The 24,304-nt window shown below is 38.2% G+C and overlaps 1 protein-coding gene across 4 annotated transcripts in view; it reads left to right on the top strand.

The window, feature by feature from the left end:
• The window catches only part of HYDIN (HYDIN axonemal central pair apparatus protein), a 451,163-nt gene that overhangs the window by 391,191 nt on the left and 35,668 nt on the right, over positions 1-24,304 (top strand). For 3 of the 4 annotated variants that reach the window (XM_056824703.1, XM_056824709.1, XM_056824699.1), the window contains exons 68-72: positions 1,209-1,330; positions 6,065-6,272; positions 12,203-12,415; positions 13,246-13,384; positions 22,907-23,072. In XM_056824703.1, coding sequence (XP_056680681.1) covers positions 1,209-1,330; positions 6,065-6,272; positions 12,203-12,415; positions 13,246-13,384; positions 22,907-23,072 — 848 coding nt within the window. Of the gene's footprint in view, positions 1-1,208; positions 1,331-6,064; positions 6,273-12,202; positions 12,416-13,245; positions 13,385-22,906; positions 23,073-24,304 lie in introns of those variants that run through there. The other variant, XM_056824718.1, reaches the window with a different exon arrangement.

Below are 24,304 nucleotides of genomic sequence, written 5' to 3'. Positions count from 1 at the left end.
AAGGAAGGAAGGAAGAAGAAAAGAAGAAAGAAAGAAAGAAAGAAAGAAAGAAAGAAAGAAAGAAAGAAAGAAAGAAAGAAAGAAAGAAAGAAAGAAAGAAAGAAAGAAAGAAAGAAAGAAAGAAAGAAAGAAAGAAAGAAAGAAAGAAAGAAAGAAAGAGAAAAAGAGAAAGAAAGAGAGAGAGAGAGAGAAAGAAAGAGAGAGAGAGAGAGAAAGAAAGAGAGAGAGAGAAAGAGAAAGAAAAAAAGAGAGAGAGAAAGAGAGAAAGAAAGAAAGAGAGAGAGAGAGAAAGAGAGAAAGAGAGAAAGAAAGAGAGAGAAAGAGAAAGAAAGAAAGAGAGAAAGAGAGAAAGAAAGAGAGAGAAAGAGAAAGAAAGAAAGAGAGAAAGAAAGAGAGAGAGAAAGAAAGAAAGAAAGAAAGAAAGAAAGAAAGAAAGAAAGAAAGAAAGAAAGAAAGAAAGAAAGAAAGAAAGAAAGAAAGAAAGAAAGAAAGAAAGAAAGAAAGAAAGAAAGAAAGAAAGAGAGAGAGAAAGAGAGAAAGAAAGAGAGAAAGAGAGAGAGAAAGAGAGAGAGAGAAAAAGAAAGGAAGGAAGGAAGGAAGGAAGGAAGGAAGGAAGGAAGGAAGGAAGGAAGGAAGGAAGGAAGGAAGGAAGGAAGGAAGGAGAGGAAAGGAAAAGGGGAAGGAGGAAAGGCAGTTCATTAAACCTAGAAACAGACTAGAACTTGGAGTTTATAATAATGATAATGATATGGTGATGATGATAACTTACAGTTCTGTAGCTTTCAGATTTGCAAAGTGCTTTACAAATATTATGATCTCATTTGATCCTGAGTTCAAATTCTGACTCCAACAACCTAACCAGCAACAGCTGACTTCCAGGTATCTCTCACTTGCCAGTTTGGCTCCCTTGCTTCCAAGAGAGCCTAATAACAAACCCACCCAGCAGCTGTAGTGAGTGTTTGCCTCCTCATGAGCAGGTGTAGAAACCCAAGCTTGGAGAGGCTGGATGGTATTCTCGGAGTCACATAACTACTCCGTGTTGGGGGAAGGATCCCAGCTAAGCATCTGTCCAGCAGGTGCCCCTTCTTTGTGGCTGGGGAGGCAGCACAGGGACCAGCATCCCAAGTGGCTGTGGCTCTGTTTAGTAAAAGGGGGAATAGAGGCATCTGTGAGCGGCTGCTCAGCCAGGCGCTCTGTTGTAATTGCAGGTTTGACTTGATCAACATAGGACCTGTGCAGCTGGAGTATAACTGGCTGCTGTCTCCAGATGAACCAACAAAGGCTGTCAGCTTCGCTGATCAGGAAAGCAGCAATGCTCCGAGTAAAACAGGTGTGTATCACTGGGAGGGGGTTAAGATGAACCAGTTGATGAGAGAATCACAAGTTCTATCCCACAGGCTTTCCCTGTTATAAAAGGGACATGGAGTGGAGTGAGGGCAACTGGGAAGCTTCATAAGCAACTAGGATTTGTCAGTGTGAGGATCAATAGCTCTTTTTTTTAACCCTTACTTTCTATTTTAGTATCAGTTCTAAGGCAGAAGAGCAGTAAAAGCTAGGCAATGGGGGTTAAGTGACTTGCCCAGGGTCACACAGGAAGTGTCTGAGGCCAGATTTGAGTCCAGGATCTCCTGTCTCTTGGCCTGGCTCTCCATCCTTGAAGCCCCCTAGATGTCTCCTCATAATTTGCCTTTGTTTTTCCAGAATCTAGTACAATGAGTGCCTGGCACATAGCAATAGGCTTTTTTAAATAGTCAAACAGGATTAGGCGACATGCCCGGGATCACATAGCCGCATGTCTGAAGCCAGATTTGAACCCGGGTTTTCCTGACTCCAGACCCAGGGCTCTATCACCATCTAGCTGTCCCATAGACCAACCACTCTCAGGGCCAAGAGATCATGGGATAAATGTTAGATGTCTCCTGGTAGCAGCATTCATGCTAGAGTAAACTGTATAATCTTCATCTTACAGGGGGGAAACTGAGGCACATAAAGACATAATATTGTATGTCTGTAGTCACACAAGCTGATAAAAGGGAAACCCATGATTAAAGCCCATCCTTCTTACCTGGATCCAGAGCTTGTTTTGCTACAGATCAGGATTTAGTGATCTATAGGATCATAAGATCCTAGGCTGAAGGGACCTCGAGGCCCATTAAATCCTACCTCCACATTGTACTGATATGAAAGCCTAGCCCAGAGAAGTTAATAAGTTCCTTACCCAAGGGCACAAAGGAAGCAAATAAGTAAGAAAGTCAAGACTTGAACTCAGATCCTCAGATTCCAGAACCAGCACTTTTTCCAGTGGAAAGAAAAAAGAGTGATATTTATCCCTGAAGACTCTAAATAATGACCTAAAATAGCTCAAATATACTCACCTTGCTTTGGTGCAGCTTGGCCCTGCCCAATGTAGGCAGCTGTCACATTCAGATAACAAATGGCATCTCTCCTTGGTTTTAGTATAAACATTTTTTTATTATGGGGGAGGGAGAGGAGACAGTATCAGCCAATACTTCTCCTAGACCCTCACCAAGATTAATTGTAAGCATCTGATTGATTAATTGATTAAGGAATCAGATGTCTCATAAAAGTGGCCTTAGTTTCCCCAAGGTTATGCCAGGGAAATACGAACTCTGGCACACCACACACACAATGGAATGTCCCATACTGCTGGCAGTATGTCTGATATTGTGGCAGATAGACAGACACTGGCAGATAGTGTCTGATAAGCACAGACACACTCATCAGCCAGCACGTTGGCCACTGGGTGATGGACTCTTTGGCCGTGACAAACTCCGGGACAATGCACCACGTAAAATGGGCTTATAAAAGGTCCATCCATGCATCAATCCATTCCTCAAATGCCTACTAAGCACAAGTACAACCAAAAGCCCAGGCTAGACCCTGGAGATCTGGGGAGCATAAACAGCAAGAACCATCTTCAAGGAATTTCTCATTTCATTGGAGAGAGAGGACTTGTCTGCAAGTCCCTAGGGCAACCGCAAAGTATCCCACGAGTGACTGGAGTTACTGCTAAGCACCGGACTAAACCTTTGGTCCAGCAACCGTGACCCTATGGAATTATTTTATTTCCACTGAAGTAGGGAAAGAATTCCAAGACTTCATTTCTTGGATCTTGGGCTCTTATTCTATAAATACAGATCTATTGCTTGGGGAAATTTCTCTTTACTATTGACCCCATATCTTCTAATTTGCTCTCAACCATCATCCAAGTCTACCTCTGATGTCCTGCTGTGGCACCTTGAGGCCTTTGGGTCATGCCAATGGAGTGAAAGTTCTGGCAGGTCTATCAGGCAGGAAAGGCTTTCCCCATAACCCCACTGACAGATTACACATTTCAGAGACATTCATTGCCAAGCTGGCTGCAGAGCAGTGGATTTTTTGGCTGCACAACTTCCCCAAACCATTAATTAAATCATAGGTGGTTTGTATTCTGCATCAATGGAGGGACACCAATAAGATCAGGGGTCCTAAAGTTCTCAAGTAATGACCTGTGTTTTCTGAATTCCATCAAGATGGGTCCTAAGAAGTCATTTTAAAAAGCAGACTGGGAAAGCTTGGTGGCTCAGTGGATAGAGAGTCAGGAGAGGAGGACCTGAATTTGAATCTGGCATTTCCTGGCTATGTGACCCTGAGCAAGTCACTTAACCCTAATTGCCTAGCTCTTACTGCTCTTCAGCCTTGGAACCAATACTTAGAATTGATTCTAAGACAAAAAGGTAAGGGATGTTTTGTTTTTAACTGATTAGAGAATAATGATTTTCAAACTTTTCACTCCTTGGAATGTTTTGGTCTAGAAAATGACATCACAAATTACCTACCTTTTCCACTCTGCCTTACCTCAATGGGAAAGCAAACAAGCACCCTCTTAATGAGAAGAAAATTTAAAAATAGATTTATTTTAAATCCTTCAATGTAACCAACGCAACCAAAATTAGAAGGGAAGCAACAAATTGGGAGGAAATTTTTATAGCAAAAACCTCTGACAAAGGTCTAATTACTCAAATGTATAAGGAGCTAAGTTAATTGTACAAAAAATCAAGTCATTCCCCAATTGATAAATGGGCAAGGGACAGGAACACACAATTTTCAGATAAAGAAATCAAAACTATAAATTAGCACATGAATTTATTCACTTTCTATTTAGCCGTCTCCACCATTAGAATATAGACTTCTTTAGAATACACATAAAGTGCCTGGTGCAGTGTCTGGGACATAATAGATATTTTGTCAATATTTGCTGATAGATTGAATTTTCTTCTTGGTAGTCTTTTGGGCTTGTGCTTATGATGAACACTGAAAGACAGGGTGGCATCCACCCTCTGCAGTGAGGCAGTGGAGGATTTTTTGGTGGATGATCACTGTTACACCAGGAACCAATGAATATTGTCATAGAGCACCTCTTAGCAGATAAGAGATAAGCCCAAAGACCATCCAGGGGCCCCAGTGTGACTTCTAGGGGAATCATATTTGGACAGCTCTTGGCTTGGAGAAGCTACCGTGGCCAATCAAAAAAAACAAGACTCTTCTTTAGGGGGAAGAGGGGAAAGCATAGGTAAAAGAGTGCAGTCCTTGGAATCAGGAGACACCTAAGTTCAGTTCCTGCCTATTGGATCTACCACCTAGGTGACCATGGCTAATAGGCTTCCCCAAGCTTCACTTTCTTCATCTGTATAACCCAAGGAATTCCTACAGTAATAATAATTGATGTTGTTCAGTTGTTTCAGTCATGTCTGACTCTTCGTAACAGCCTTTAGAGTTTTCTTGGCAAAGGCACTAGAATGGTTTGTCGTTTCCTTCTCCGGCTCATTTTTCAAATGAGGAACTGAGGCAAACACAGTTAAGTGACTTGCCCATGGTCACACAGCTAGTAATTGTCCAAGGACAGATTTGAATTCAGGAAGATGAATCTTCTTGACTTCAGGCCTGGCACTCTATCCTCTGCATCACCTAGCTGCTCCCAAATAATACTAATAATAACAACTAACATTTACATAAGCATTTTAGAGTTTGCACAGTGCTTTACATATATTATATCTTTTGATCCTCACAACAATCCTGTAACAATAATAACTATAATAATAGCTAAACTTTATGTAATACCTATTATGTGCCAGGTACTATGCACATTACAAATACTATCTCAATGAATCCTCACAACAATCCTGGGAGATAGAGGCAACCATTCTCCCCATTTTACAGATGAGGAAACTCAGCCTGAGAGAGACCAAGTAACTTGCCCAGGGTCATGCACCTAATAGAGATCTAAGGTCAGATTTCCTACAGTGCCTTTCCAGGGGTCCCTGCCTTCTTTCTGAGATTGCTTTGAGTTTTCTCTTCTCATGTAGACACAGAATGATTTGCAGATTAGAATTGGATCTTGGGGGTAGCTGGGTGGCTCAGTGGATAGAGTACCAGGCCTAGATATGGCAGGGACTGGGTTCAAATCTGGGTTCGTATACTTTCTAGCTGTGTGACCCTGGGCAAGTTACTTAACCCCATTGCTTAGCCATTACTGCTCTTCTGTCTTGGAACCAGTATTGATTCTAAGATGAAAGGGAAGGGGATTAAAGACATGTTTCTATCTTTCTTTGTGTGCTCTCAACACTTAGCACAATGCCTGGCATATAGTGGGTGTTTAATAAATGGTAGTTTTCTAACTGCCTTGCCCAAGACTGAAATGAAATCATGTACACAAAGCACTTTGCACACCTTCTCAAATTGTAGATATGGTAGACTTAGTTTATTTTTTTCCCTAAAATCTTAATTGCTGGCCTTGGGAAATAGTAAGTTCCCCCTCACTGGAGATCTTAAAGCAAAAATTGCCCCCTTCACCATGTAGCTGAAGGGATCCTGGTAACTGTACAGCCTGAGCTAAGTCAATGAATCACCATTTATTCAGCATCTACTATGTGCCAGGCACTGTGCCAAGTTCTGGGACTACAGAAAAAGGCAAAAGATAATTAGGCCCTGCCCTCTAAGACCTCTTTTAGCTCTGAGATTCTCTATAATTCAGCATCTTAGGTTGTTTCCTTTGTACTTCTAGCTAGTCTAATTGAACCAAGTCGCAAAGAAGTAGCCAGTAAAGGAAGTGCCATAGAAAGTGCCTCATCCCATGCATACAGTGGCGCCTACACCTACCCATTCTCCATGGAGCCTGTCAGTGGAGTCATCCCAGCTGATAAACGACAAACATTCAAGGTGAAATTCTCCCCGCTGGAAGTCGGCGAGTTTGAGAACAACTTATGCTGCCAGTAAGAAAGCATTCCCCCAAAGCTGTTTGTTGGCTGTTGATTTCTTTGACTTGGCAATGGTTCGATTCTTCCCCTATGTCATCTTCCCTGTCTCATTCTTTCCTCAGATCCCACAATGCTCACTTCTCCTTTGGGAAGGACTCTTTTGTACTGGACTCAGAGAATCCCTAGGGCAGTGATGGCAAATGTATAGCACAGATGCCAAAGATGGCACACAGAGCACTCTCTGTGGGCATGTGTACCACCCTTCCTCCCCAGAGTTTGTTACTAGAAAGGCAGAGGGACTTGGGCAGAGCTGCTCCCTTCACCTTCTCCACCATGCCTGACAACATTTTTTCACATCATCTGTCCCTCTGCCCAGCTATCAATGGGAGCACTTCTTCCTCCCTGTGTGGAGTAAAGGAGGGGGGCACACCCAGCATTTGGTGGTGGGGAGGGGCATGGCACATGACCTCTGGTGGGGAGGTGAGCACAGCCCTTGGTCTTGGGGGGGATGGGGTCAGGGTCCAGCACTCCTCTAAAAAGTTTGCCATCACTTCCCTAGGGCCATAGGGACACTGACACTGGGGCACCTGGGAACCTGGGTCCACCATCAAGGACCTGAACACCTAGTCAAAGGGTTCTTCTTCCCCTCCCTAGGTAATTCTCAAATTTCTAGGGCCAGAATACTGACGTCTGAAGAGCTTAAATGATCTGTCAAAGTAATACAGTTAATAAATAATAGATTTAAACCCAGGAGTCCTTAGACTCCAAATCCAGCATACTTTCCCCAATGGGCACCATCTATGTCAATCAAAAGGCAAATGGGACTAGACATTGATTATCCCATATATTTACCACTGGACAATATCATAGTTTTGGTTACCTACAAAAAAACATCAGGCCATTAACTGAGTCTAATCTTTTCTTACTGAAGCTCTGATTGGTCTCTGCTACAGGCTTTCTCTCCTCTTCTTAAGGGCTTTGGCACTTCCTAGTTCCTAGAGATATACTTAGAAAAATGATTACCACACATTTCAAGATTGTCAAAAACAGATTCTCCTAGAACTCAAATGAGAACTTCCTTTTGGAAGATAGGCAGTCCTTTAGATGAGACAAAAATAAAAAAGGTATACAGAGGCCCAAGAAATATTTAGAGCACCTGACACCAGAGGGAAGAGAATATGGGCAATGACTGCACCAGCTTCCCCCATCTCTATTCCAAGAAGACTCCTCTCTAATTGCTTGTGAAAATTAGGTTAATGTTAAGTTAAACCCACATTCTTTTTTTACTTTGTTTTTTCTTTTTTTGATTTTTTATGTTAAAAATATTTTTCCATATTTCATTTTATCCATATTACATATTTCATTTTCTTTTCCTCCTTTCTTTCCTCCACCTTCCCAGATCCAATAAACATTTCTACTAGGTTATACAAATATTATTATACCTATTTCCATATTATTCATTTTTGCAATAGACCTATCTTTTAAAACCAAAACCCCAAATCATATGTCCATACAAACAAATGATAAGTCATTTGTTTTTCTTCTGTGTTTCTGCTCCCACAGTTCTTTCTCTCAAAGCATTCTTTCTCGTCGGTCCCTTTGTATTGTCTTGTATTAGCAAAGTTCATTACATTGAATTCAATTACATTGAAACATTACAATGTTTCACTTTATGTGTATAATATTCTCTTGGTTCTGTTCATTCCACTCTGCATCAGTTCCTGGAGGTTCTTCCAGTTCATATAGAAATCCTCCAGTTCATCATTCCTTACAAGGTATTCCATCACCATCAGATACCACAATTTGTTCAACTATTCCCCAATCAAGGGACACTCACTCATTTTCCAATTTTTGGCCACCACAAAGAGCATGACTATGAATATTTTGTATAAACTCACATCCTTAAAAATTATTTTTAAACTTAGTAACCATCAATAAAGATAATCAAGTAAACAAAAAAACAGGGAGAAAAAGCTTTAGCATTCAACAAAATATAACCAAGCAAATGTGTAGACAACAAATAAACTATAAGTTCATTTGTTCTATACCCCATTTCAAGTACTTTTGAAATTGATTGATGCAATTGACATTTATTAAGCACCTACTATTTGCTGTGATAGATTCATGTAATTGGTATTTTTAAGCACCTACTGTGTGCAAGGCCTTGTGCAAGGTGCCAAGGATACAAAGACAAAAGTGAAATAACCCAGCCCTCCAAGAATTCCATTCTTCTAGGAGAAAACTATGTAAAAGAGGAGGAAGTGTTTGTGTTGAAGAGAGGAAAAAATCCAGAATTCTGTTTTGGACCTAAAGAGTTTGAAATATCTATAAGACATTCAGATGAAGATGCCCAGTAAGCTATTAGTTATATGATAATGGAGCTCAGGAGGGAGACTGGGCTGGATATCTAGATAGGAATCATCTACATAGAGGTGATAGTTGAATGCATAGGAGCATATGAGATCATCGAGAGAGAGAGAACATAGAATAGGAAAAGAAGTTGGAAAAGAAGATTTGAAGTTCCTTCAAATTAGGAAACTGAACAGGAGTTTGGGAGAGGAGGAAGTAGGTAGGAGAGGAAATATAACAAATTATGTTTGGAATAAGTTAAGTTTGAGAAACCTTTAGGAGATCTAGTTGGAGCTATCCAGCAGAAAGCATTCATAATATAAGAATAGAGATAAGAAGAGCAATTAGGGCTAGATAGTTAGAATTGAGAATTCTTTTTATAAAAATAATAATTAAGCCAATGGAAGTAGATGAGACCACCAAAGGAAAAGAGAGAGAACAGAGAGGAAAGAGAGTGTGTGTGTAAAGTTGTTTGCTATTTCCTTCTCTACCATATTTGATAGGAGGAGCCTGAGGCAGAAAGGGTTAAATAATTTTTGTCCCCAACTAGTAAGTACCTGAGACCAGATTTGAACACAGGAAGATGATTGATGGGGCAAATTCCTAAGGAAGATGGAAAGTGATAGAATCACATAAATAAATGGAGAGGTTAGCCTGGGCAAAAAGAAAGCCAACCTCTTCCTCATCTACTGGAACTCAGAAAAGAATGTGGAATGATAGAGAATGAATGAGGTGAAGAAAGGAGGACAAAAGGGAGCTCAGGACAGAGGATCTCTATTTTTTTAAGTAAAATCGGAGGTGAGCACATCTGCTGAGAGAAAGAGTTAAGGAGGTAGAGTAGAAAGTCAGAAGAAGCCAGAGAAGATTTGGAATAGCCGTTGCAGAGACTGTGAGAGAATCAAAAATTAAATAATAAAGCTATGATAGACTGATGAATGCCCATTGGAAACTAGATAACAAATTTGTGGTGAGCCTAATCAGCTCAGTTCCCTGACTTCCTCCATATTTTCAGTAGTAGATGAGTGGAAACAAAGAAGCTGCTTGGTATGGGTAACACAAGGTTGGGTTTAACAAGATGTGGCTGATGATAGAACAAGAGGGTAAAGGATTTGAGGGCAGCTGATAGTGTCTGACCAATTGATGAATGATCAAGACTGTGAATGAAGAGTGAGGTAATGGAATGAGAGAAGGAACCAAAGGACACAATAAGGATGAGGAAGGTTTTTGTAAGGCTGAGGCAGAATGCAAGATTAAAGGAATGGAGGCTGTGGTTGGAGAGAAGAATGTCAGCGTTTTGAATGACAGAAGTGGATATTGTGAGTCATTGTTGGAACAAAGGTATGACTCTGCATTTGGATAAGGTGGAATGAAAATGGAGAGCATGGGAGTTGGTAAAACTTGGAGGCCAAGGTGTTTGAGAGGCTTACTTTGTGCACTGAAGTCCCTAAGATGAAGGAAAAGCTAAGGGGGCAGAGAGGGGCTAAATACTGAACTCCTTGAGAAAGAAAGTTATCATAGCACAGATGACCATTACAATGATCAATTGATATGGAGAGAGTGAATTTCAAAGGAAGTCAAGTTAGTGATGATAGTAAAGGATCAGTCTGGAAAGGAGGTATGAGAAGTATATTGGCTCCTCTCAGCTCAGTTTTGGGGAAACATAAAAGAAGCAGCAGTCAGTATTGGAGAAGGTGGCCAAAGGTGCAGTGTCTTCTAGGAAATGCCAAGTTTCCCATAGTGCAGGCAAATGGAAAGTGTGGGAACTGAAGAGACCCAAGGCATAGGGCAAGGAATGCTTTGGGAGGACAGAAGGCAGGATGGACTGTGAGAGGGAAGGGCCAAGATGGATGAGGATGAGATCACAAATGGATATTCCAGTACTTTTGGCTTTGCCTCCTTTCTTCTTGCTGTAGATGGCTTTCCATGTGGCTTGAATTATTTCAGTCTTGTCCAACTCTTTGTGACCCTACTTTGGGATTTTCTTAGCAAAGATACTAGAGTTATTTGCCATTTCTTTCTTCAGATCCTTTTACAGAGGAGGAAACTGAGGCAAACAGGCTAAGTGACTTGCCAAGGGTCTCATAACTAGTAAGTTATCTGAGACCAGATTTGAACTCAGGAAGATGAGTCTTCCTGACTCCAAGCATGGCACCTTATTCACAGTACCACCTAACTGCCCCATCTTTCAATGACTTTATCTTAAAAATCAAAGATCTATTAAATAAACAGAAGCTATGCTGCACTTCACATGTGTGGCAATAGTCATAGATGGATGTAGTTCTTGCTCTGTAACATCTCTTTCCAGATTTTCTTTCATTCTTCATATCTAACATTTTTATGACACCCTAGCCTTCCTTTCCATTAATATACAGTAATATAGACAACCCTTCTTCAATCACTAGACATGTAGACTGTATCCAGTTTTTTGCTTTTGTTAACCAACTATTTTTATAAAAAGGTCCTGAATGGTTTCCTAACCAGATTTCTGATTTTTTTAGTTTCTATTTCTAGTTGCTCTTCCTTGACCAGAATTCCATTTCTACTTTGAAAATTATTGATTACTCCTATCAATTTTTAAGGTTTTCCATTATAATCATCAAAATTGTCACTTTCTTCATTATTTTCTACCAGTCTCCAGGATTTTTTCATTTGGGCCTGAGTTTTGCTCAGGATTTTTAAAAGTCCTTAAACTATCAATGCCTGATTTTTAACTGTCTCTTATTTATCTGAGAATATCTTCTGTGATGTCTTAAGTAGTTCTTTTTCTATCTGTATTACCTCTCAAATGTCAATTGATTCATTTGTTCCAAAGTACATTTCATTTGATCAGAATGTTTCTTTTCAGATCATTTTCTATTTGGGTTTATTTTAACTTTCTTTTTTTAAAGAATTTTTTTCAATTATATGTAGCAACAATTTCTGGCAATTGTTTTCTGACACTTTACAATTCAGATTCTCTCCCTCCTTTCCCCACCTCCCCAAGGGCAACAAATAGTCTGATATAGGTTATATCAGGGTTTTCATGCAATACATGTCTCCCTATTCCCCATGAAGACACATATAAAATTAAAAACTCATGAAGGAAATAAAGTGAAGGAAGGTGTGCTTTTTGATTGGTTAATTATAATTTTCTTGTGAAAACCTTGGACTATTCTCTAATTTCCCTCTTCTCTCCAAATGACATTTCTTCTTCTTTTGCAAATAATAGGTCAGTGACATCACAAGTATTTCTATATCAAATAGACCCCCAGCCATAAATAAATATCTTAAAAAAAACATTTTATTTTAAAATGAGATTGATGGGATATATGGCAAAAGAGGAAAGGACTAACAACTCAAGGATGGACCAAAAACTACCAAGTCAGAACAAGTATTATGGGTTCTGAAAACAATCCAACCCAGAATCTGACAGGTATCACCAGTTTGCAGAGGAGGCCTTGAAGAGATGATGGGATGATATAAAGAGCTGCAGAAAATCAGGAAGGCCTCTAACTAAAGCAGTGCCATACCCAACCTCTTCCCCTTGTACTTTCTCTACAAAATGACTGGAAACAACACTCTCTGGTCCTTGATACAATGCCTTTATTTCTCTTTAGGATCCCTAACCTTTTCCCAGGAGATCAAAACCTAATCCTAACTGTGAAAGGACGGAGCCTCTTACCATTTTGCCATTTTGATCTGAAAGAATCTGACTACATCAGCAACCACAAGCGTAATCCCGACTTAAGTGGACCGCGTGGGGGACCTCTGGATCCCAGCACAAGGGTGATTGAGTTTGATGCCATGGGTGTGGGAGCAAAGAACATCCAGTGAGTTGATTTATTCATTCATTCATTCATTCATTCATTGTGTATATATAAGGCATTTCTTGCAAAGGGCTCAAGGGAAACCTACCTCCTCAAAGCAGGCTTAAAACCCTGGTGTTCTGCAGTATGTGGGGTTGGGGTAGAATAAGCCAAGGGCTTCCTAGGGAACTCAATATTAGAACTCCAAGCTTCTGACAGTCAATCAACAAACATTTACTAGTCACCAACTATCTCCCAGGCACTGAGAATACAAAGGAAACAAAGAAAATACAAAAGATTGTCCCTGCCCTTGAGAAGAAGTCAATATCATAAAAGGAGACCACATACAAATAACTCTGCATAGAACAAGAAAAATGCAGGACAGATTGAATGATCGGGTCTATTCTAAGAAATCAGAAAGGAGTGGATCCATAATTACCTTAGAGGCACATTAAGACCCAAAGTCAAAAGGGCATCATGCCATCTTAGCCTCCAGTTCATTAGAATAGAGACTCAATTTACATGGGTCGATGGGTATATGATTGGGGATGCAGACTCTAAACGATCATCCTGGTGCAAATATCAATAATATGGAAATGGGTCTTGATCACTGGCACATGTAAAGCCCAGTGGAATTGCACATTGGCTATGGGAGAGGGATGGAAGGAGGGGAAGGAAAGAGAACATGAATCATGTAACCATAGAAAAATATTCTAAATTAATTAAATAAAATTTTTCAAGTCAAAAAAAAAAAGAACAGAGACTCATTATCTAAATAACCAGTGAACCCTTGGCCCATTCATTTTTAAAATTAAGTTTTCCTTTCCTCTTGTGTACTCCCTTGTCCCGGCCAGGACCTTCACTATTACGAATCCTACCTCTGACACCTATTCCTACCGATGGACCTCAGAAGACATTGAGAGTCTCCAGAACCCTCCCACCTTTACGTGCCTGACACAGGGAGGCACCATCCATCCAGAGAAAAAAGCAGAGGTGAGTGGGGAAGAAGCTCTGCTGAGGGCTGGAATCAAACCCAATTTCCCAAGATGTCCCACCTACCACAGAACTAAAGATCTTGGAGTAAGAGGGCGAGAGACCAGGGGAAAGAGGAGAGATTCATTCTTTCTCTCAGTAGATATTAGCTGAACTTGTTTGGGGGGCCCCTTTCAAAGTTGTGCCAGGTACTAAGGAGGATATGAAGTAGATACACTCCTCCCTCACAGACCTGCCATCTTTGGATGAGTATGGTTGCAACTACAAATAATGATCTAAGAAAAGAAATGTGAAACTAAAGAAATCTCTCTGGGAACCAAATGATGCATGCTAGCACAACAACACCGGAACCTTCTGGGCTTAATAAATGTCATCTGAATGGGTAGATCAAGGGTTCTTAACTGTTTTTGTGTCCTGGTTCAGTCTGGTGAAGCCCATTAACCCCTGCTCAGAAGAGTGTTTTTAATGCATAAATAAAACACATCCATTCACAAAGGAAACCAACTATATTCAGATAAAGATGTGGTTTTTCTCCCATCCAAATTAATAGTAAGACCCTCTGATATATACCCCCTCAGTCCCTTGGATATCTATGGATTCCAACTTCAGAATGCTTGGGGTGGAGGGGAGGGTCCAAGCCAAGATGGCAGAGAAGGTACACAGACCCACCTGATCTCTACCTAATTACTCTCCAAAAAACTATGGCATAACACAGCAAAATGAATTCTGGAGCAGCATAACCCACAAAAAGAAGGGGTGGAATAATTTTTCAGCCTAAAACAACTTAGAAGTATGACATGAAAAATCTATTACACCAAGGGGGAAAGCATGCCGAGGGAGGCCCCACCACAGCAGCAAGCCTTGGGGGCAGCTGAATCGGCAGTAAAGACTTCTGGAACTCTCAGCCACAGAGAGTAAGAGGGGCTGGACAACTGCACAGGAGAAGATTACAGAAGTCCCTGTTGCTATCTTTAGAAAGTTACTTTAGTGGAAGGGAAGGCCAAAATATGAACTCAGAAGAGGACAGCAGTGTCAAAAAAGAAATATGTGAAGCCTCAAAGGAAAGTGTGAAAAGATGTCAGACCTCAAAAGAATCTCTGGAAGAACTTGAAAAGAAATTTTTTAAAAAGAGAATTTACAGAAAACCATTGATTTAATAAGTAAAACAAGGAGGTGGTTTTATGAAAAAATAAAATAGATAAATCATTGGTTAACTTGATTTTTATAAAAGAAAACAAACAAATTTCTAGTATCAAAAATTAAAAAGATGAAATCACAACCAGTAAAGAAAAAATCAAAATAATTATTGGAAATCATTTTGTACAACTAAACACTAATAAATATAATGAATTAAGTGAAATAAATGAATACTTACAAAGATGTAATCTACCTAGATCAACAAAAGAGGAAAAAGAATACTTTCATAGAAAAATAAATTGAACAAAACATCAAAGAACTCCCTAAGAAAAAGACCTTGGGGACAGATGGTTTCACAAGTCAATTTTACCAGACATTCAAAGAACAACTAATTCCAATACAACATAAACTATTTCAAAAAATAGGGCAAGAGGAATCCTTTAAATCCTTTTTTATGAACAAATATAGTATTAATACCTAAACCAGGAAGAGGTAAAACAGAACAAGAAAACTATAGACCAATCTCCCTAATGAACATTGATGCAAAATTTTTAAATATAACATTGGCAAGGATGTTACATTTTATCACAAGAATAATATGCCATGATCAAGTGGGTTTTATGCAAGGATGGTTCAATATCAGGAAAAATCAGCATAATTGACCATATCAATGACAAAACCAACAGAAATCACAGATTATTTCAATAGATATAGGAAAAACACTTAATAAAATACAATATGAATTCTTTATAAAATCATTAGAAAACATTAGAATAAAGAGAACCTTCCTTAAAGTGATAAATAACATCTATCTAAATCCATCAGCAAGCATTACCTATAGTGGGGACAAATTAAGACTCTTTCCAGGAAAATCAGGGGCAAAGTAGGGATGCCCATTTATTTAATAGTATACTAGAAATATTTGCTATAGAAGTAAGAGAAGAAAAAGAATTTGAAAGAATTAAAATAGGCAATGAGGAAACCAGACTATCACTCTTTGCAGATGATATAATGGCATACTTAGAGAATCCTAGAGAATTAACTAAAAATTAGTTGAAATAACAACTTTAGCAAAATTGCAAGATACAAAATAAACCCAAACAAATTATCAGAATTTTGATATATTTCAAATAAAGTCTAACAGCAAGAGTTAGAGAAATTCCATTTAAAATTCTTCTAGACAGAAAAGCAAATCAAAACAACTCTGAGGTATCACCTCACACCTAGAAGACTGGCTAACATGACAGCAAAGGAAAGTAATAAATGTTGGAGGGGATGTGGCAAAGTTGGGACATTAATGCATTGCTGGTGGAGTTGTGAATTGATAAAATTCTGGAAGGCAATTTGGAACCATGCCCAAAGGGCAATAAAAGACGGTCTGCCCTTTCGATCCAGCCATAGCACTGCTGGGTTGGTACCCCAAAGAGATAATAAGGAAAAAGACTTGTACGAGAATATTCATAGCCCCACTGTTTGTGGTGGCAAAAAATTGGAAAATGAGGGGATGCCCATCAATTGGAGAATGGCTGAACAAATTGTGATATCTGTTGGTGATGGAAGACTATTGTGCCCAAAGGAATAATGAACTGGAGGGATTCCATGTGAACTGGAACGACCTCCAGAAATGGATGCAGAGTGAGAGGAGCAGAACCAGGAGAACATTGTACACAGAGACTGATACACTGTGGTACAGTCAAATGTAATGGACTTCTCTACTAGTAGCAATACAATGACCCAGAACTATTCAGAGAGACATATGAGAAAGAACACTATCCACATCCAGAGGAAGAACTTTGGGAAAAGAAACACAGAAGAAAAAAAACTGCTTGATCACATGGGTCGATGGGGATATGACTGGGAAGTAAAATTTAAAAGATCACCCTAGTGCAAATATTAATAATATGGAAATAGGTCTTGATCAATGACACATTTTAAACCCTGTGGAATTGTGCATCAGATACAGAAGGGGTCTAGGGGAAGGGGAGGGAAAGAACATGATTCTTGTAACCATGGAAAAGTATTCTAAATCATCTAATTAAATAAAATTTTCAAAAAATAAATAAATTAAATTCCTCTAGACAATATAAAATGTTTGGGAATCTGTTTGTCAAGACAAACTCAGGAATTATATGAGCACAATTACAATGCACTTTTCACCCAAATTAAGTTAAATCTTAAACAATTGTAGAACCATGTATTGCTCATGGGTAAGGTGAGCTAATGTAATAAAAATTACAATCCCACCTAAATTAATTTACTTATTCAATGTCATATCAATCAAGCTATCCAAAAATTATTTCATGGAACTAGAAAAAAAATAACAACATTCATCTGGAAGAACAAAAGGCCAAAACTATCAAGGGAATTAATGAAAATATATATATATAAAGGAATGAGGTTTGACTGTACTAGATATCAAATTACATCATAAAGCAATCATCATCAAAACAATCTGGCACTGGCTAAGAAACATAGTGGTGGATCAGTGAAATTGATGAGATAGATAATTAAAACATGGCAGTTAATGTTCATAGCAACTTAGTGTTTGATAAACCTAAAGAGCCAAGCTTTGGGGGAAAGAACTCACTATTTGACCAGAACTACTAGGAAAACTGGAAAGGAGTATGTCAAAGATTAGATATGGACCAATATCTCATACCATCCACCAAAATAAATTCAAAATGCATACGTGATCTAGAAATAAAGGGTCACACCATAAACAAATTAGAGCAGCATGGAAAAGTTTACCTGTCAAACCAATGGATAAGGGAAGAATTTATGACCAAACAAGAACATTACAAAAAGTGAAATAGATAATTTTGATTACAGTAAGGGTTTGCACAGATAACTAAGGTAGTTCTCAGAGGAACTATTAAAACTATCCAGGGTTATATGAAAAAGGCTCCAAATAACTATTAATTTGGGAAATGCAAATTAAAACAACTCTGATATACCACCTTATACCTACCAGCATGGCTAACATAACCAAAAAGGAAAATGATAAATGTTGCAAGGATGTATGGGAAAATTGGAACACTAATACACTCTTGGCAAAACTGTGAACTGATATAACCATTAGGAAGAGCAATCTGGGACCAAGCTCAAAAATCCACAAAATCACACATACCCTCTGACCCAACAATACCACTACTGGCTTTGTATCCCTAAGAGATCAGAGACAAGGGGTAAGGACTTACCTGTACCAAAATATTTTTTGTAGCTTTTTATGTAGTAGCAAAGAATTAGAAACTGAGGGGCTTGTCCATCATTTGAGAATTGGATGAACAAGTTGTAATGGTTGTAATGAAATACTATTGCACTATAGGAATGATGAACAGAATGAGTTCAGAAAAATCTGGAAAGACTTATATGAAGTAATGCAAAGTGAAGAATATTAGGTGATGATCAAATGTGAAGAACTAAACCATAATCAGCAAAGCAAGTCTCCAAAATAACCATAAGGGACTCATGAAGAAATGCTATCCATAGCCAAAGAAGGAACTATTAGAATCTAAGTACAGATCAAAACACACCATCTTCCAACTATATATCCTTCATGAGATTTCTACAGCATGTGTCTTCTATCATGGCATGAGTATTAGGGGAATATGTGTTACATGAAAGTCTAACCTATATAAGACTATGTTCTCAGGGAAGGGAGGGAGAAAATCTGAATTTTAAAATGTTAAGAATTGTTTCTATGTGTAACTGAAAAAAATTTTTTTAATTATTGGACAAATAGAAGCTAATGACTCCATGAGACATCAAGAAACAATCAAACAAAGTTAAAAGAATGAAAAATAAAAGAAAATGTGAAATAACTCATTGGAAAAATAACTGACCTGGAAAATAAATCCAGGAGAGATAATATAAGAAATATTGAACTACCTGAAAGCCATGATCAAAATAAAAAATTTGATGTCATCCTTTTCAAGAAATTATCAAGGAAAACTACCCTTATATTCTAGAACTAGAAGTTAAAAATAGAAATTGAAAGAATCTACCAATCAACTCCTGAAGGAGATTCTAAAAGGATAACTCTTAAGAATATTATAGCCAAATTCCAAAACTCTAAGATCAAGGAGAAAATATTGCAAGTAGCCAAAAAAAAATAATTAAAATATTGTGGAGCCACAGTTAGAAAAATAAAAGATTTAGTAGTTCCTACATTAATTAAAGGATCAAAGGCCTGGAATGTGATATTCCAGAAGGCAAAGGAGCTAGGACTTCAACCAAGAATCACTTACCCAGCAAAACTGAATATAATACTTTACAGGGAAATTAAGCATTCAATGAAACAGAGAGATGACTTTCAAATATTCCTGAAAGAAAAGGCCAAGAGTTGAATGGAAAATTTGACTCTCAAATACAAAACTCAAGAGAAGCATAGAAAGGTAAATAGGAAATATAAATCAAAAGACAAATCAAAAGACATACAATAAGGTTAAACTGTTATATACCTACATGGAAAGATGATCATTGTAACTTCTAAGAACTTTATCAGAGCAGTTAGAAGTGATATACATAGACAGAAGACAAGAGTATGAGTTGAATAAGATGGGATGATAACTAAGAAATTAAAGTATGAGAAAGGAATACATTAGAAGAAGGGAGAAGGGGAAAATATAATTAGGTAAATGATCTCACATTAAAAAGGCATGAAAAGGCTTTACAGAGAAGGGGAAAATGGGAGAGGTGGTGAGCACATGAACCTTATTCTCATCAGAATGGCCTCAAGGAGGAAAGAATATACACAATTATTCAGGTATAGAAATTTATCTTACCCTATAGGAAAGTAGGAGGGGAAGGGGATAAGAAAGGAGGCATGGGAATGATAAAAAAAAAAAGAGGGCAAATTGGGGGATGTGGTTAAACTAAATGGGGAGAAATAGGATGGAAAGTAATACACAGTAATCCTAATGGTTCAAAAAATGTTTATAAGTTTCTCTAAAGAAGACCTCATTTTTTTATATACAGAGAGAAATGACTCAAATATATAAGACTACAAGTCATTCTCCTAATTGACAAATGGTCAAAGGATAAGAGCAGGCAGTTCTCAGACAAAGTAATCAAAGTTCTCTATAGTCATGCAAAAAAATGCTCTACATCACTATTAATGGGAAAATGCAAATTAAAACAACTTTGAGGCACCATTTCACAACTATTCAATTGGCTATTATGACAGAAAAGGAAAATTACAAAACTTTGAAGAAAATTGTGAAACTAATGCACTATTGGGGGAGTTATGAATTGATTCAATCATTCTGAACAACAATTTGTGCATATGCCCAAAGGGCCTATAAAAAAGTACATACCTTTTGCCTGTTATATTACTATACTATACTATTTGACTAATACACTATTATTCGGTATGTATCCCAAAGAGATAAAAAAACAAAGAGGGGAAGGACCTATATGTGCAAAAATATTTAAAGTATCTTTTCCAAAGAATTGGAAAGTGAGTGGGTTATCTTCAATTGGGGAGTGACTGAATAAGTCAAAATATATTATTGTAATTGAATTCAATTGTGCTCTAAGAAACCACAAGCAGAAAGAGCTCAGAAAAACCTGGGAAGACTTACACAAATTGAATCAGAGGAAAGTAAGCAGAACTAGGAGAACATTGTACAGAGTAACAGAATACAGTACAATGAACAACTGTGAATAAACAGCTACTCTCAGCACTACAGTGATCCAAAATAATCTCAAAGGACTCATAATAAAAATGCCATCTGCATCCCAAGAAAGAACTGATGGAGTCTGAATCCAGATCAAAGCAAACATTTCACTTTCTTTTTGTATTTTTGTCAATGAAATTTCCTTCCTCAAAAGGATTAATATGGAAAAATGTTTTACATGATTGAACTTGTAAAATCTATATCAATTGCTTACCATCTTTGCAGGGAGAAATAGGGGAGGGAGAGAAAAAAATAGACTCAAAATTATTTTTTAAATGTTGGAAACTATTTTTACATATAATGAGGGGATTAAATTAAACCTTTAAAAAAGAATATTCAGGATGGCTAGATGAATGAATGAGTGAAAACTAGAAGGAAAATAGAATTGGTTTCCCCTGAATTCATCTAGAATCAAATCTAAAGCATCCCTAAATGTTTGGACCTTTTTCAAGTGAAAAATCCAAGAATGAGGTTTTAGAGGGTTTGGGGTGAGAGAGGTTTAGTTTTGGTTTTATTTTCCAACTCTGTCAATAATATTCATAGATTATTTACCAAAGGACCCAAATTATGAGTGTGTTGCTAATCTAGTTTTACTATTAAACAGCATCTTTTTAAAATAATGTTTTGTTTTTTCCCTAATTACATGTAAAAGCAATTTTAACATTAATTTTTAAATTTTGAATTTCAAATTCTCTCCCTCCTTCCCACCCTTATTCCCTCTTACCCTTCTCCCCCTCCCTGAGACAGTAAGGAAACTGATACAGAATTTTCATGTTGCAATCATGTAAAACATTTTTTCTGTATTAGTTGTTTTGTGGAAGAAATTTCAAACAATAAAACAAAAAAGGGAAAAAGAAGAAAAAAAACTTAAGTATGGTATAATTTGGTTTGCATTCCAACTCTATCAATTCTTTCTCCTAAGGCAGATGGCAGTTTTTATAAGGCTCTGGGATTGCCTTGGATCACTGTATTGCTGAGAATAACTAGATCATTCACGGTGTTCATCAAAAAAAATATTGCTGTTACTATGTACAATGTTCTGTGGTTCTATTCACTTCACTTTGCATCAGTTCATGTAAGTCTTTCCAGGTTTTTCCAAAATTGATCTGCTCATCATTTCTTATCGCAAAATAGTATTCCATTAAAGTCATCTACTACAACTTGTTCAACCATTCTCCAACTGATGAACAATCCCTCAATTTCCCATTCTTTGCCCCACTAAAAGAGCTGCTATAAATATTTTTGTACAGAGAGGCCCTTTTCCCTTTTTTTAAAATCTCTTTGGGATACAGACTTAGTAGGGTAGTTGCTGAATCAAAGGGTATACACAATTTTAGAACCCTTTGAGAATAGTTTCAAATGAAGCAGTATCTCAGAGAAAGCTGGAAGTAAGAAGACAATTCAAATATGGTGGCATCAGATACTTACTAGCTGCGTGGTCCTGGGCAAGTCACATAAACCTTTGTCTGTCTCAGTTCCCTCAACTGTAAAATGAGGATTATAACAGTATCTCCTTCCCAGGGCTGTTGTGAGCATCAAATGAAATTAACATGGAGAACTGATCCAACCATTCTGGAGGGCAATTTGGAAGTATGCCCAAAGGGCGATAAAAGACTATCTGCCCTTTGATCCAGCCATAGCACTGCTGGGTCTGTACCCCAAAGAGATAATGGAGAAAAAGACATGTACAAGAATATTCATAGCTGCGCTCTTTGTGGTGGCAAAAAAAATTGGAAAACGAGGGGATGCCCATCAATTGGGAATGGCTGAACAAATTGTGGTATATGTTGGTGATGGAATACTATTGTGCTGAAATGAGTAATAAAGTGGAGGAATTCCATGGAGACTGGAACAACCTCCAGGAAGTGATGCAGAGCGAGAGGAGCAGAACCAGGAGAACATTGTACACAGAGACTGATACACTGTGGTATAATCGAATGTAATGGACTTCTCCATTAGTGGCGGTGTAATGTCCCTGAACAATCTGCAGGGATCTAGGAGAAAAAACACTATTCATAAGCAGAGGACAAACTGTGGGAGTAGAAACACCGAGGAAAAGCAACTGCCTGACTACAGCGGGTTGAGGGGACATGACAGAGAAGAGACTCTAAACGAACACTCTAATGCAAATATTAACAACATGGCAATGGGTTCGAATCAAGAACACATGTGATACCCAGTGGAATCACGCATCGGCTACGGGGGGTGGGGGGAGGAAAAGAAAATGATCTATGCCTCTAATGAATAATGCTTGGAAATGATCAAATAAAATATTATAAAATTAAAAAAAGAAAAAGAAAAAAAGAAATTAACATGGATAAAGTTCCTGCTGGCACATAGGAAAAACTTAATAAATGTTTGTTTCCTTCCTTCCTTCTTCCCCAATGCTGACATTCTGATAGAGATGTTGGAGAGCTGAAGAATTCTAATTTCTCATCCCAGGATCATGGCCAATCATCACCAGCAGAGCCTTTGAGAGAACATGGGCCACCCTCTAGGGCACCTCTTCTAGAGCTTATGTATTTCAACTCATATTGTGAAGTGTTTAACACAATGTTACTTTATATACACTATTTTGGCTATGGTGATAATTCCTTAGCAAAGTGAGCAAAGGAAGTCACTTAAAATGTACCAAAATCCCCACAGCCTCAAAGAGGCTATGAAATGGCAAGATGTCTTATAGGTCTGTTCTCCATTTTCTTTCTAGATCTCATTCCTATTCATTCCTCACACTTTGGATATCATAGAATCATTCTGGACCTTCAGCATCCCTGAGCACAACATCTCGGTCCCTTTCCTTCTGGTGGGCAAAGCCATAGACCCTTTGCTCTCCCTGACTCCATCTTACCTCACCTTCAGCTCCATCCTTATCGGTAAGGATAGACTGACTTCTGGAAAGACAAGGAACTGCCCCATCTGCCTCTGCCCCCAGACCCTTTTCTAAGAAGGTGCTTCAGTTGTGGCCATGGAAGCTCAGGATGGGATGGGCTCTCTATCTCCTGCCCTGAGAAGAGATTAAACTGTCCAACAATCTACCTTTCACAAAACCATTTGTCCCACATTCCTAGGACTGTGAGGCACGCAAAAGATGATTAATCAATGCTTGCTAACTGATTATCAGTCTCCTGAGGTCCAGTTCTTCCCCATCCCAGCAAAAAGAAACCCACTATTTGCAGTGCACATTACTTACTTTCTTCTTTCTTGGTCAAGAAGGTTACTTGTAGAGTTTTCCCCCAGTTGTTTGCAAACAATACTTTATCTTATGTCAGAGAACAGATGAAGCATGGTGCTTGAGGTCTGGAAGTCTTGAATTGAGGTCCCACCTTAGACAGTTATTAGCTGTGTGACCCTGGGCAAGTCACTTAAACTCCACCTGCCTCATTTTCCTCATCCCACCTTAGACAGTTATTAACTGTGTGACCTTGGGAAAGTAACTTAAACTCAGTTTCCTCATCTATGAAATGGGAATCATAATAGCATCTACCTACTTGGGATGTTGTGATGCTCAAATGAGATAATACTTGTAAGGCACTTAACACAGCATTGATTCTAAGACTAAGATAAAGGTTTTAAAAAATAAAAGAAAATATACCAAAGAAAACAGAACAAATCAGAAGGAAGCACAGATAAGTAGGATGTTTTAAATTTTTTAAATGTAGACTATATTATATACATATATATACATATATATTTTTAAGACAAACAGTATAAGAGGAACACTCCATTTTACATAGAATTTTCTATATTTGATTGTATGTATTGGAAGGTTTTGGGGGGTGTTTAAGTTCAGAATTTTAGAAGTCAAATTAAAAAGAAATATAACAGGGCAGCTGGCATTTCCTAGCTGGGTGACCCTGGGTAAATCACTTAATTCCAATTGCCTAGCCCTTAGCACTCTTCTGTCTTGGAACCAATATTTAATATTGATTCTAAAACAGAAAATAAAAGTTTTTTAACATAGCAATAAATTGATCTTGCCCTTCGTACCAACCCCTCTTTCTTTTCCACATTGACCCACAGTCCCTAAAGTTTCACATTGGGTTATGAGCAAAACATATTGGTAGAGATGAATCAGAAGTGCTGGTGCTCTAGTTGGGAGAAGAGA

The sequence above is a fragment of the Monodelphis domestica genome, chromosome 1, assembly GCF_027887165.1.
Source record: "Monodelphis domestica isolate mMonDom1 chromosome 1, mMonDom1.pri, whole genome shotgun sequence".
NCBI classification, from domain to species: Eukaryota; Metazoa; Chordata; class Mammalia; order Didelphimorphia; family Didelphidae; genus Monodelphis; species Monodelphis domestica.
The sequence above is the reverse complement of the archived record's forward strand: the minus strand, read 5'-3'. Positions and strand labels throughout refer to the sequence as shown.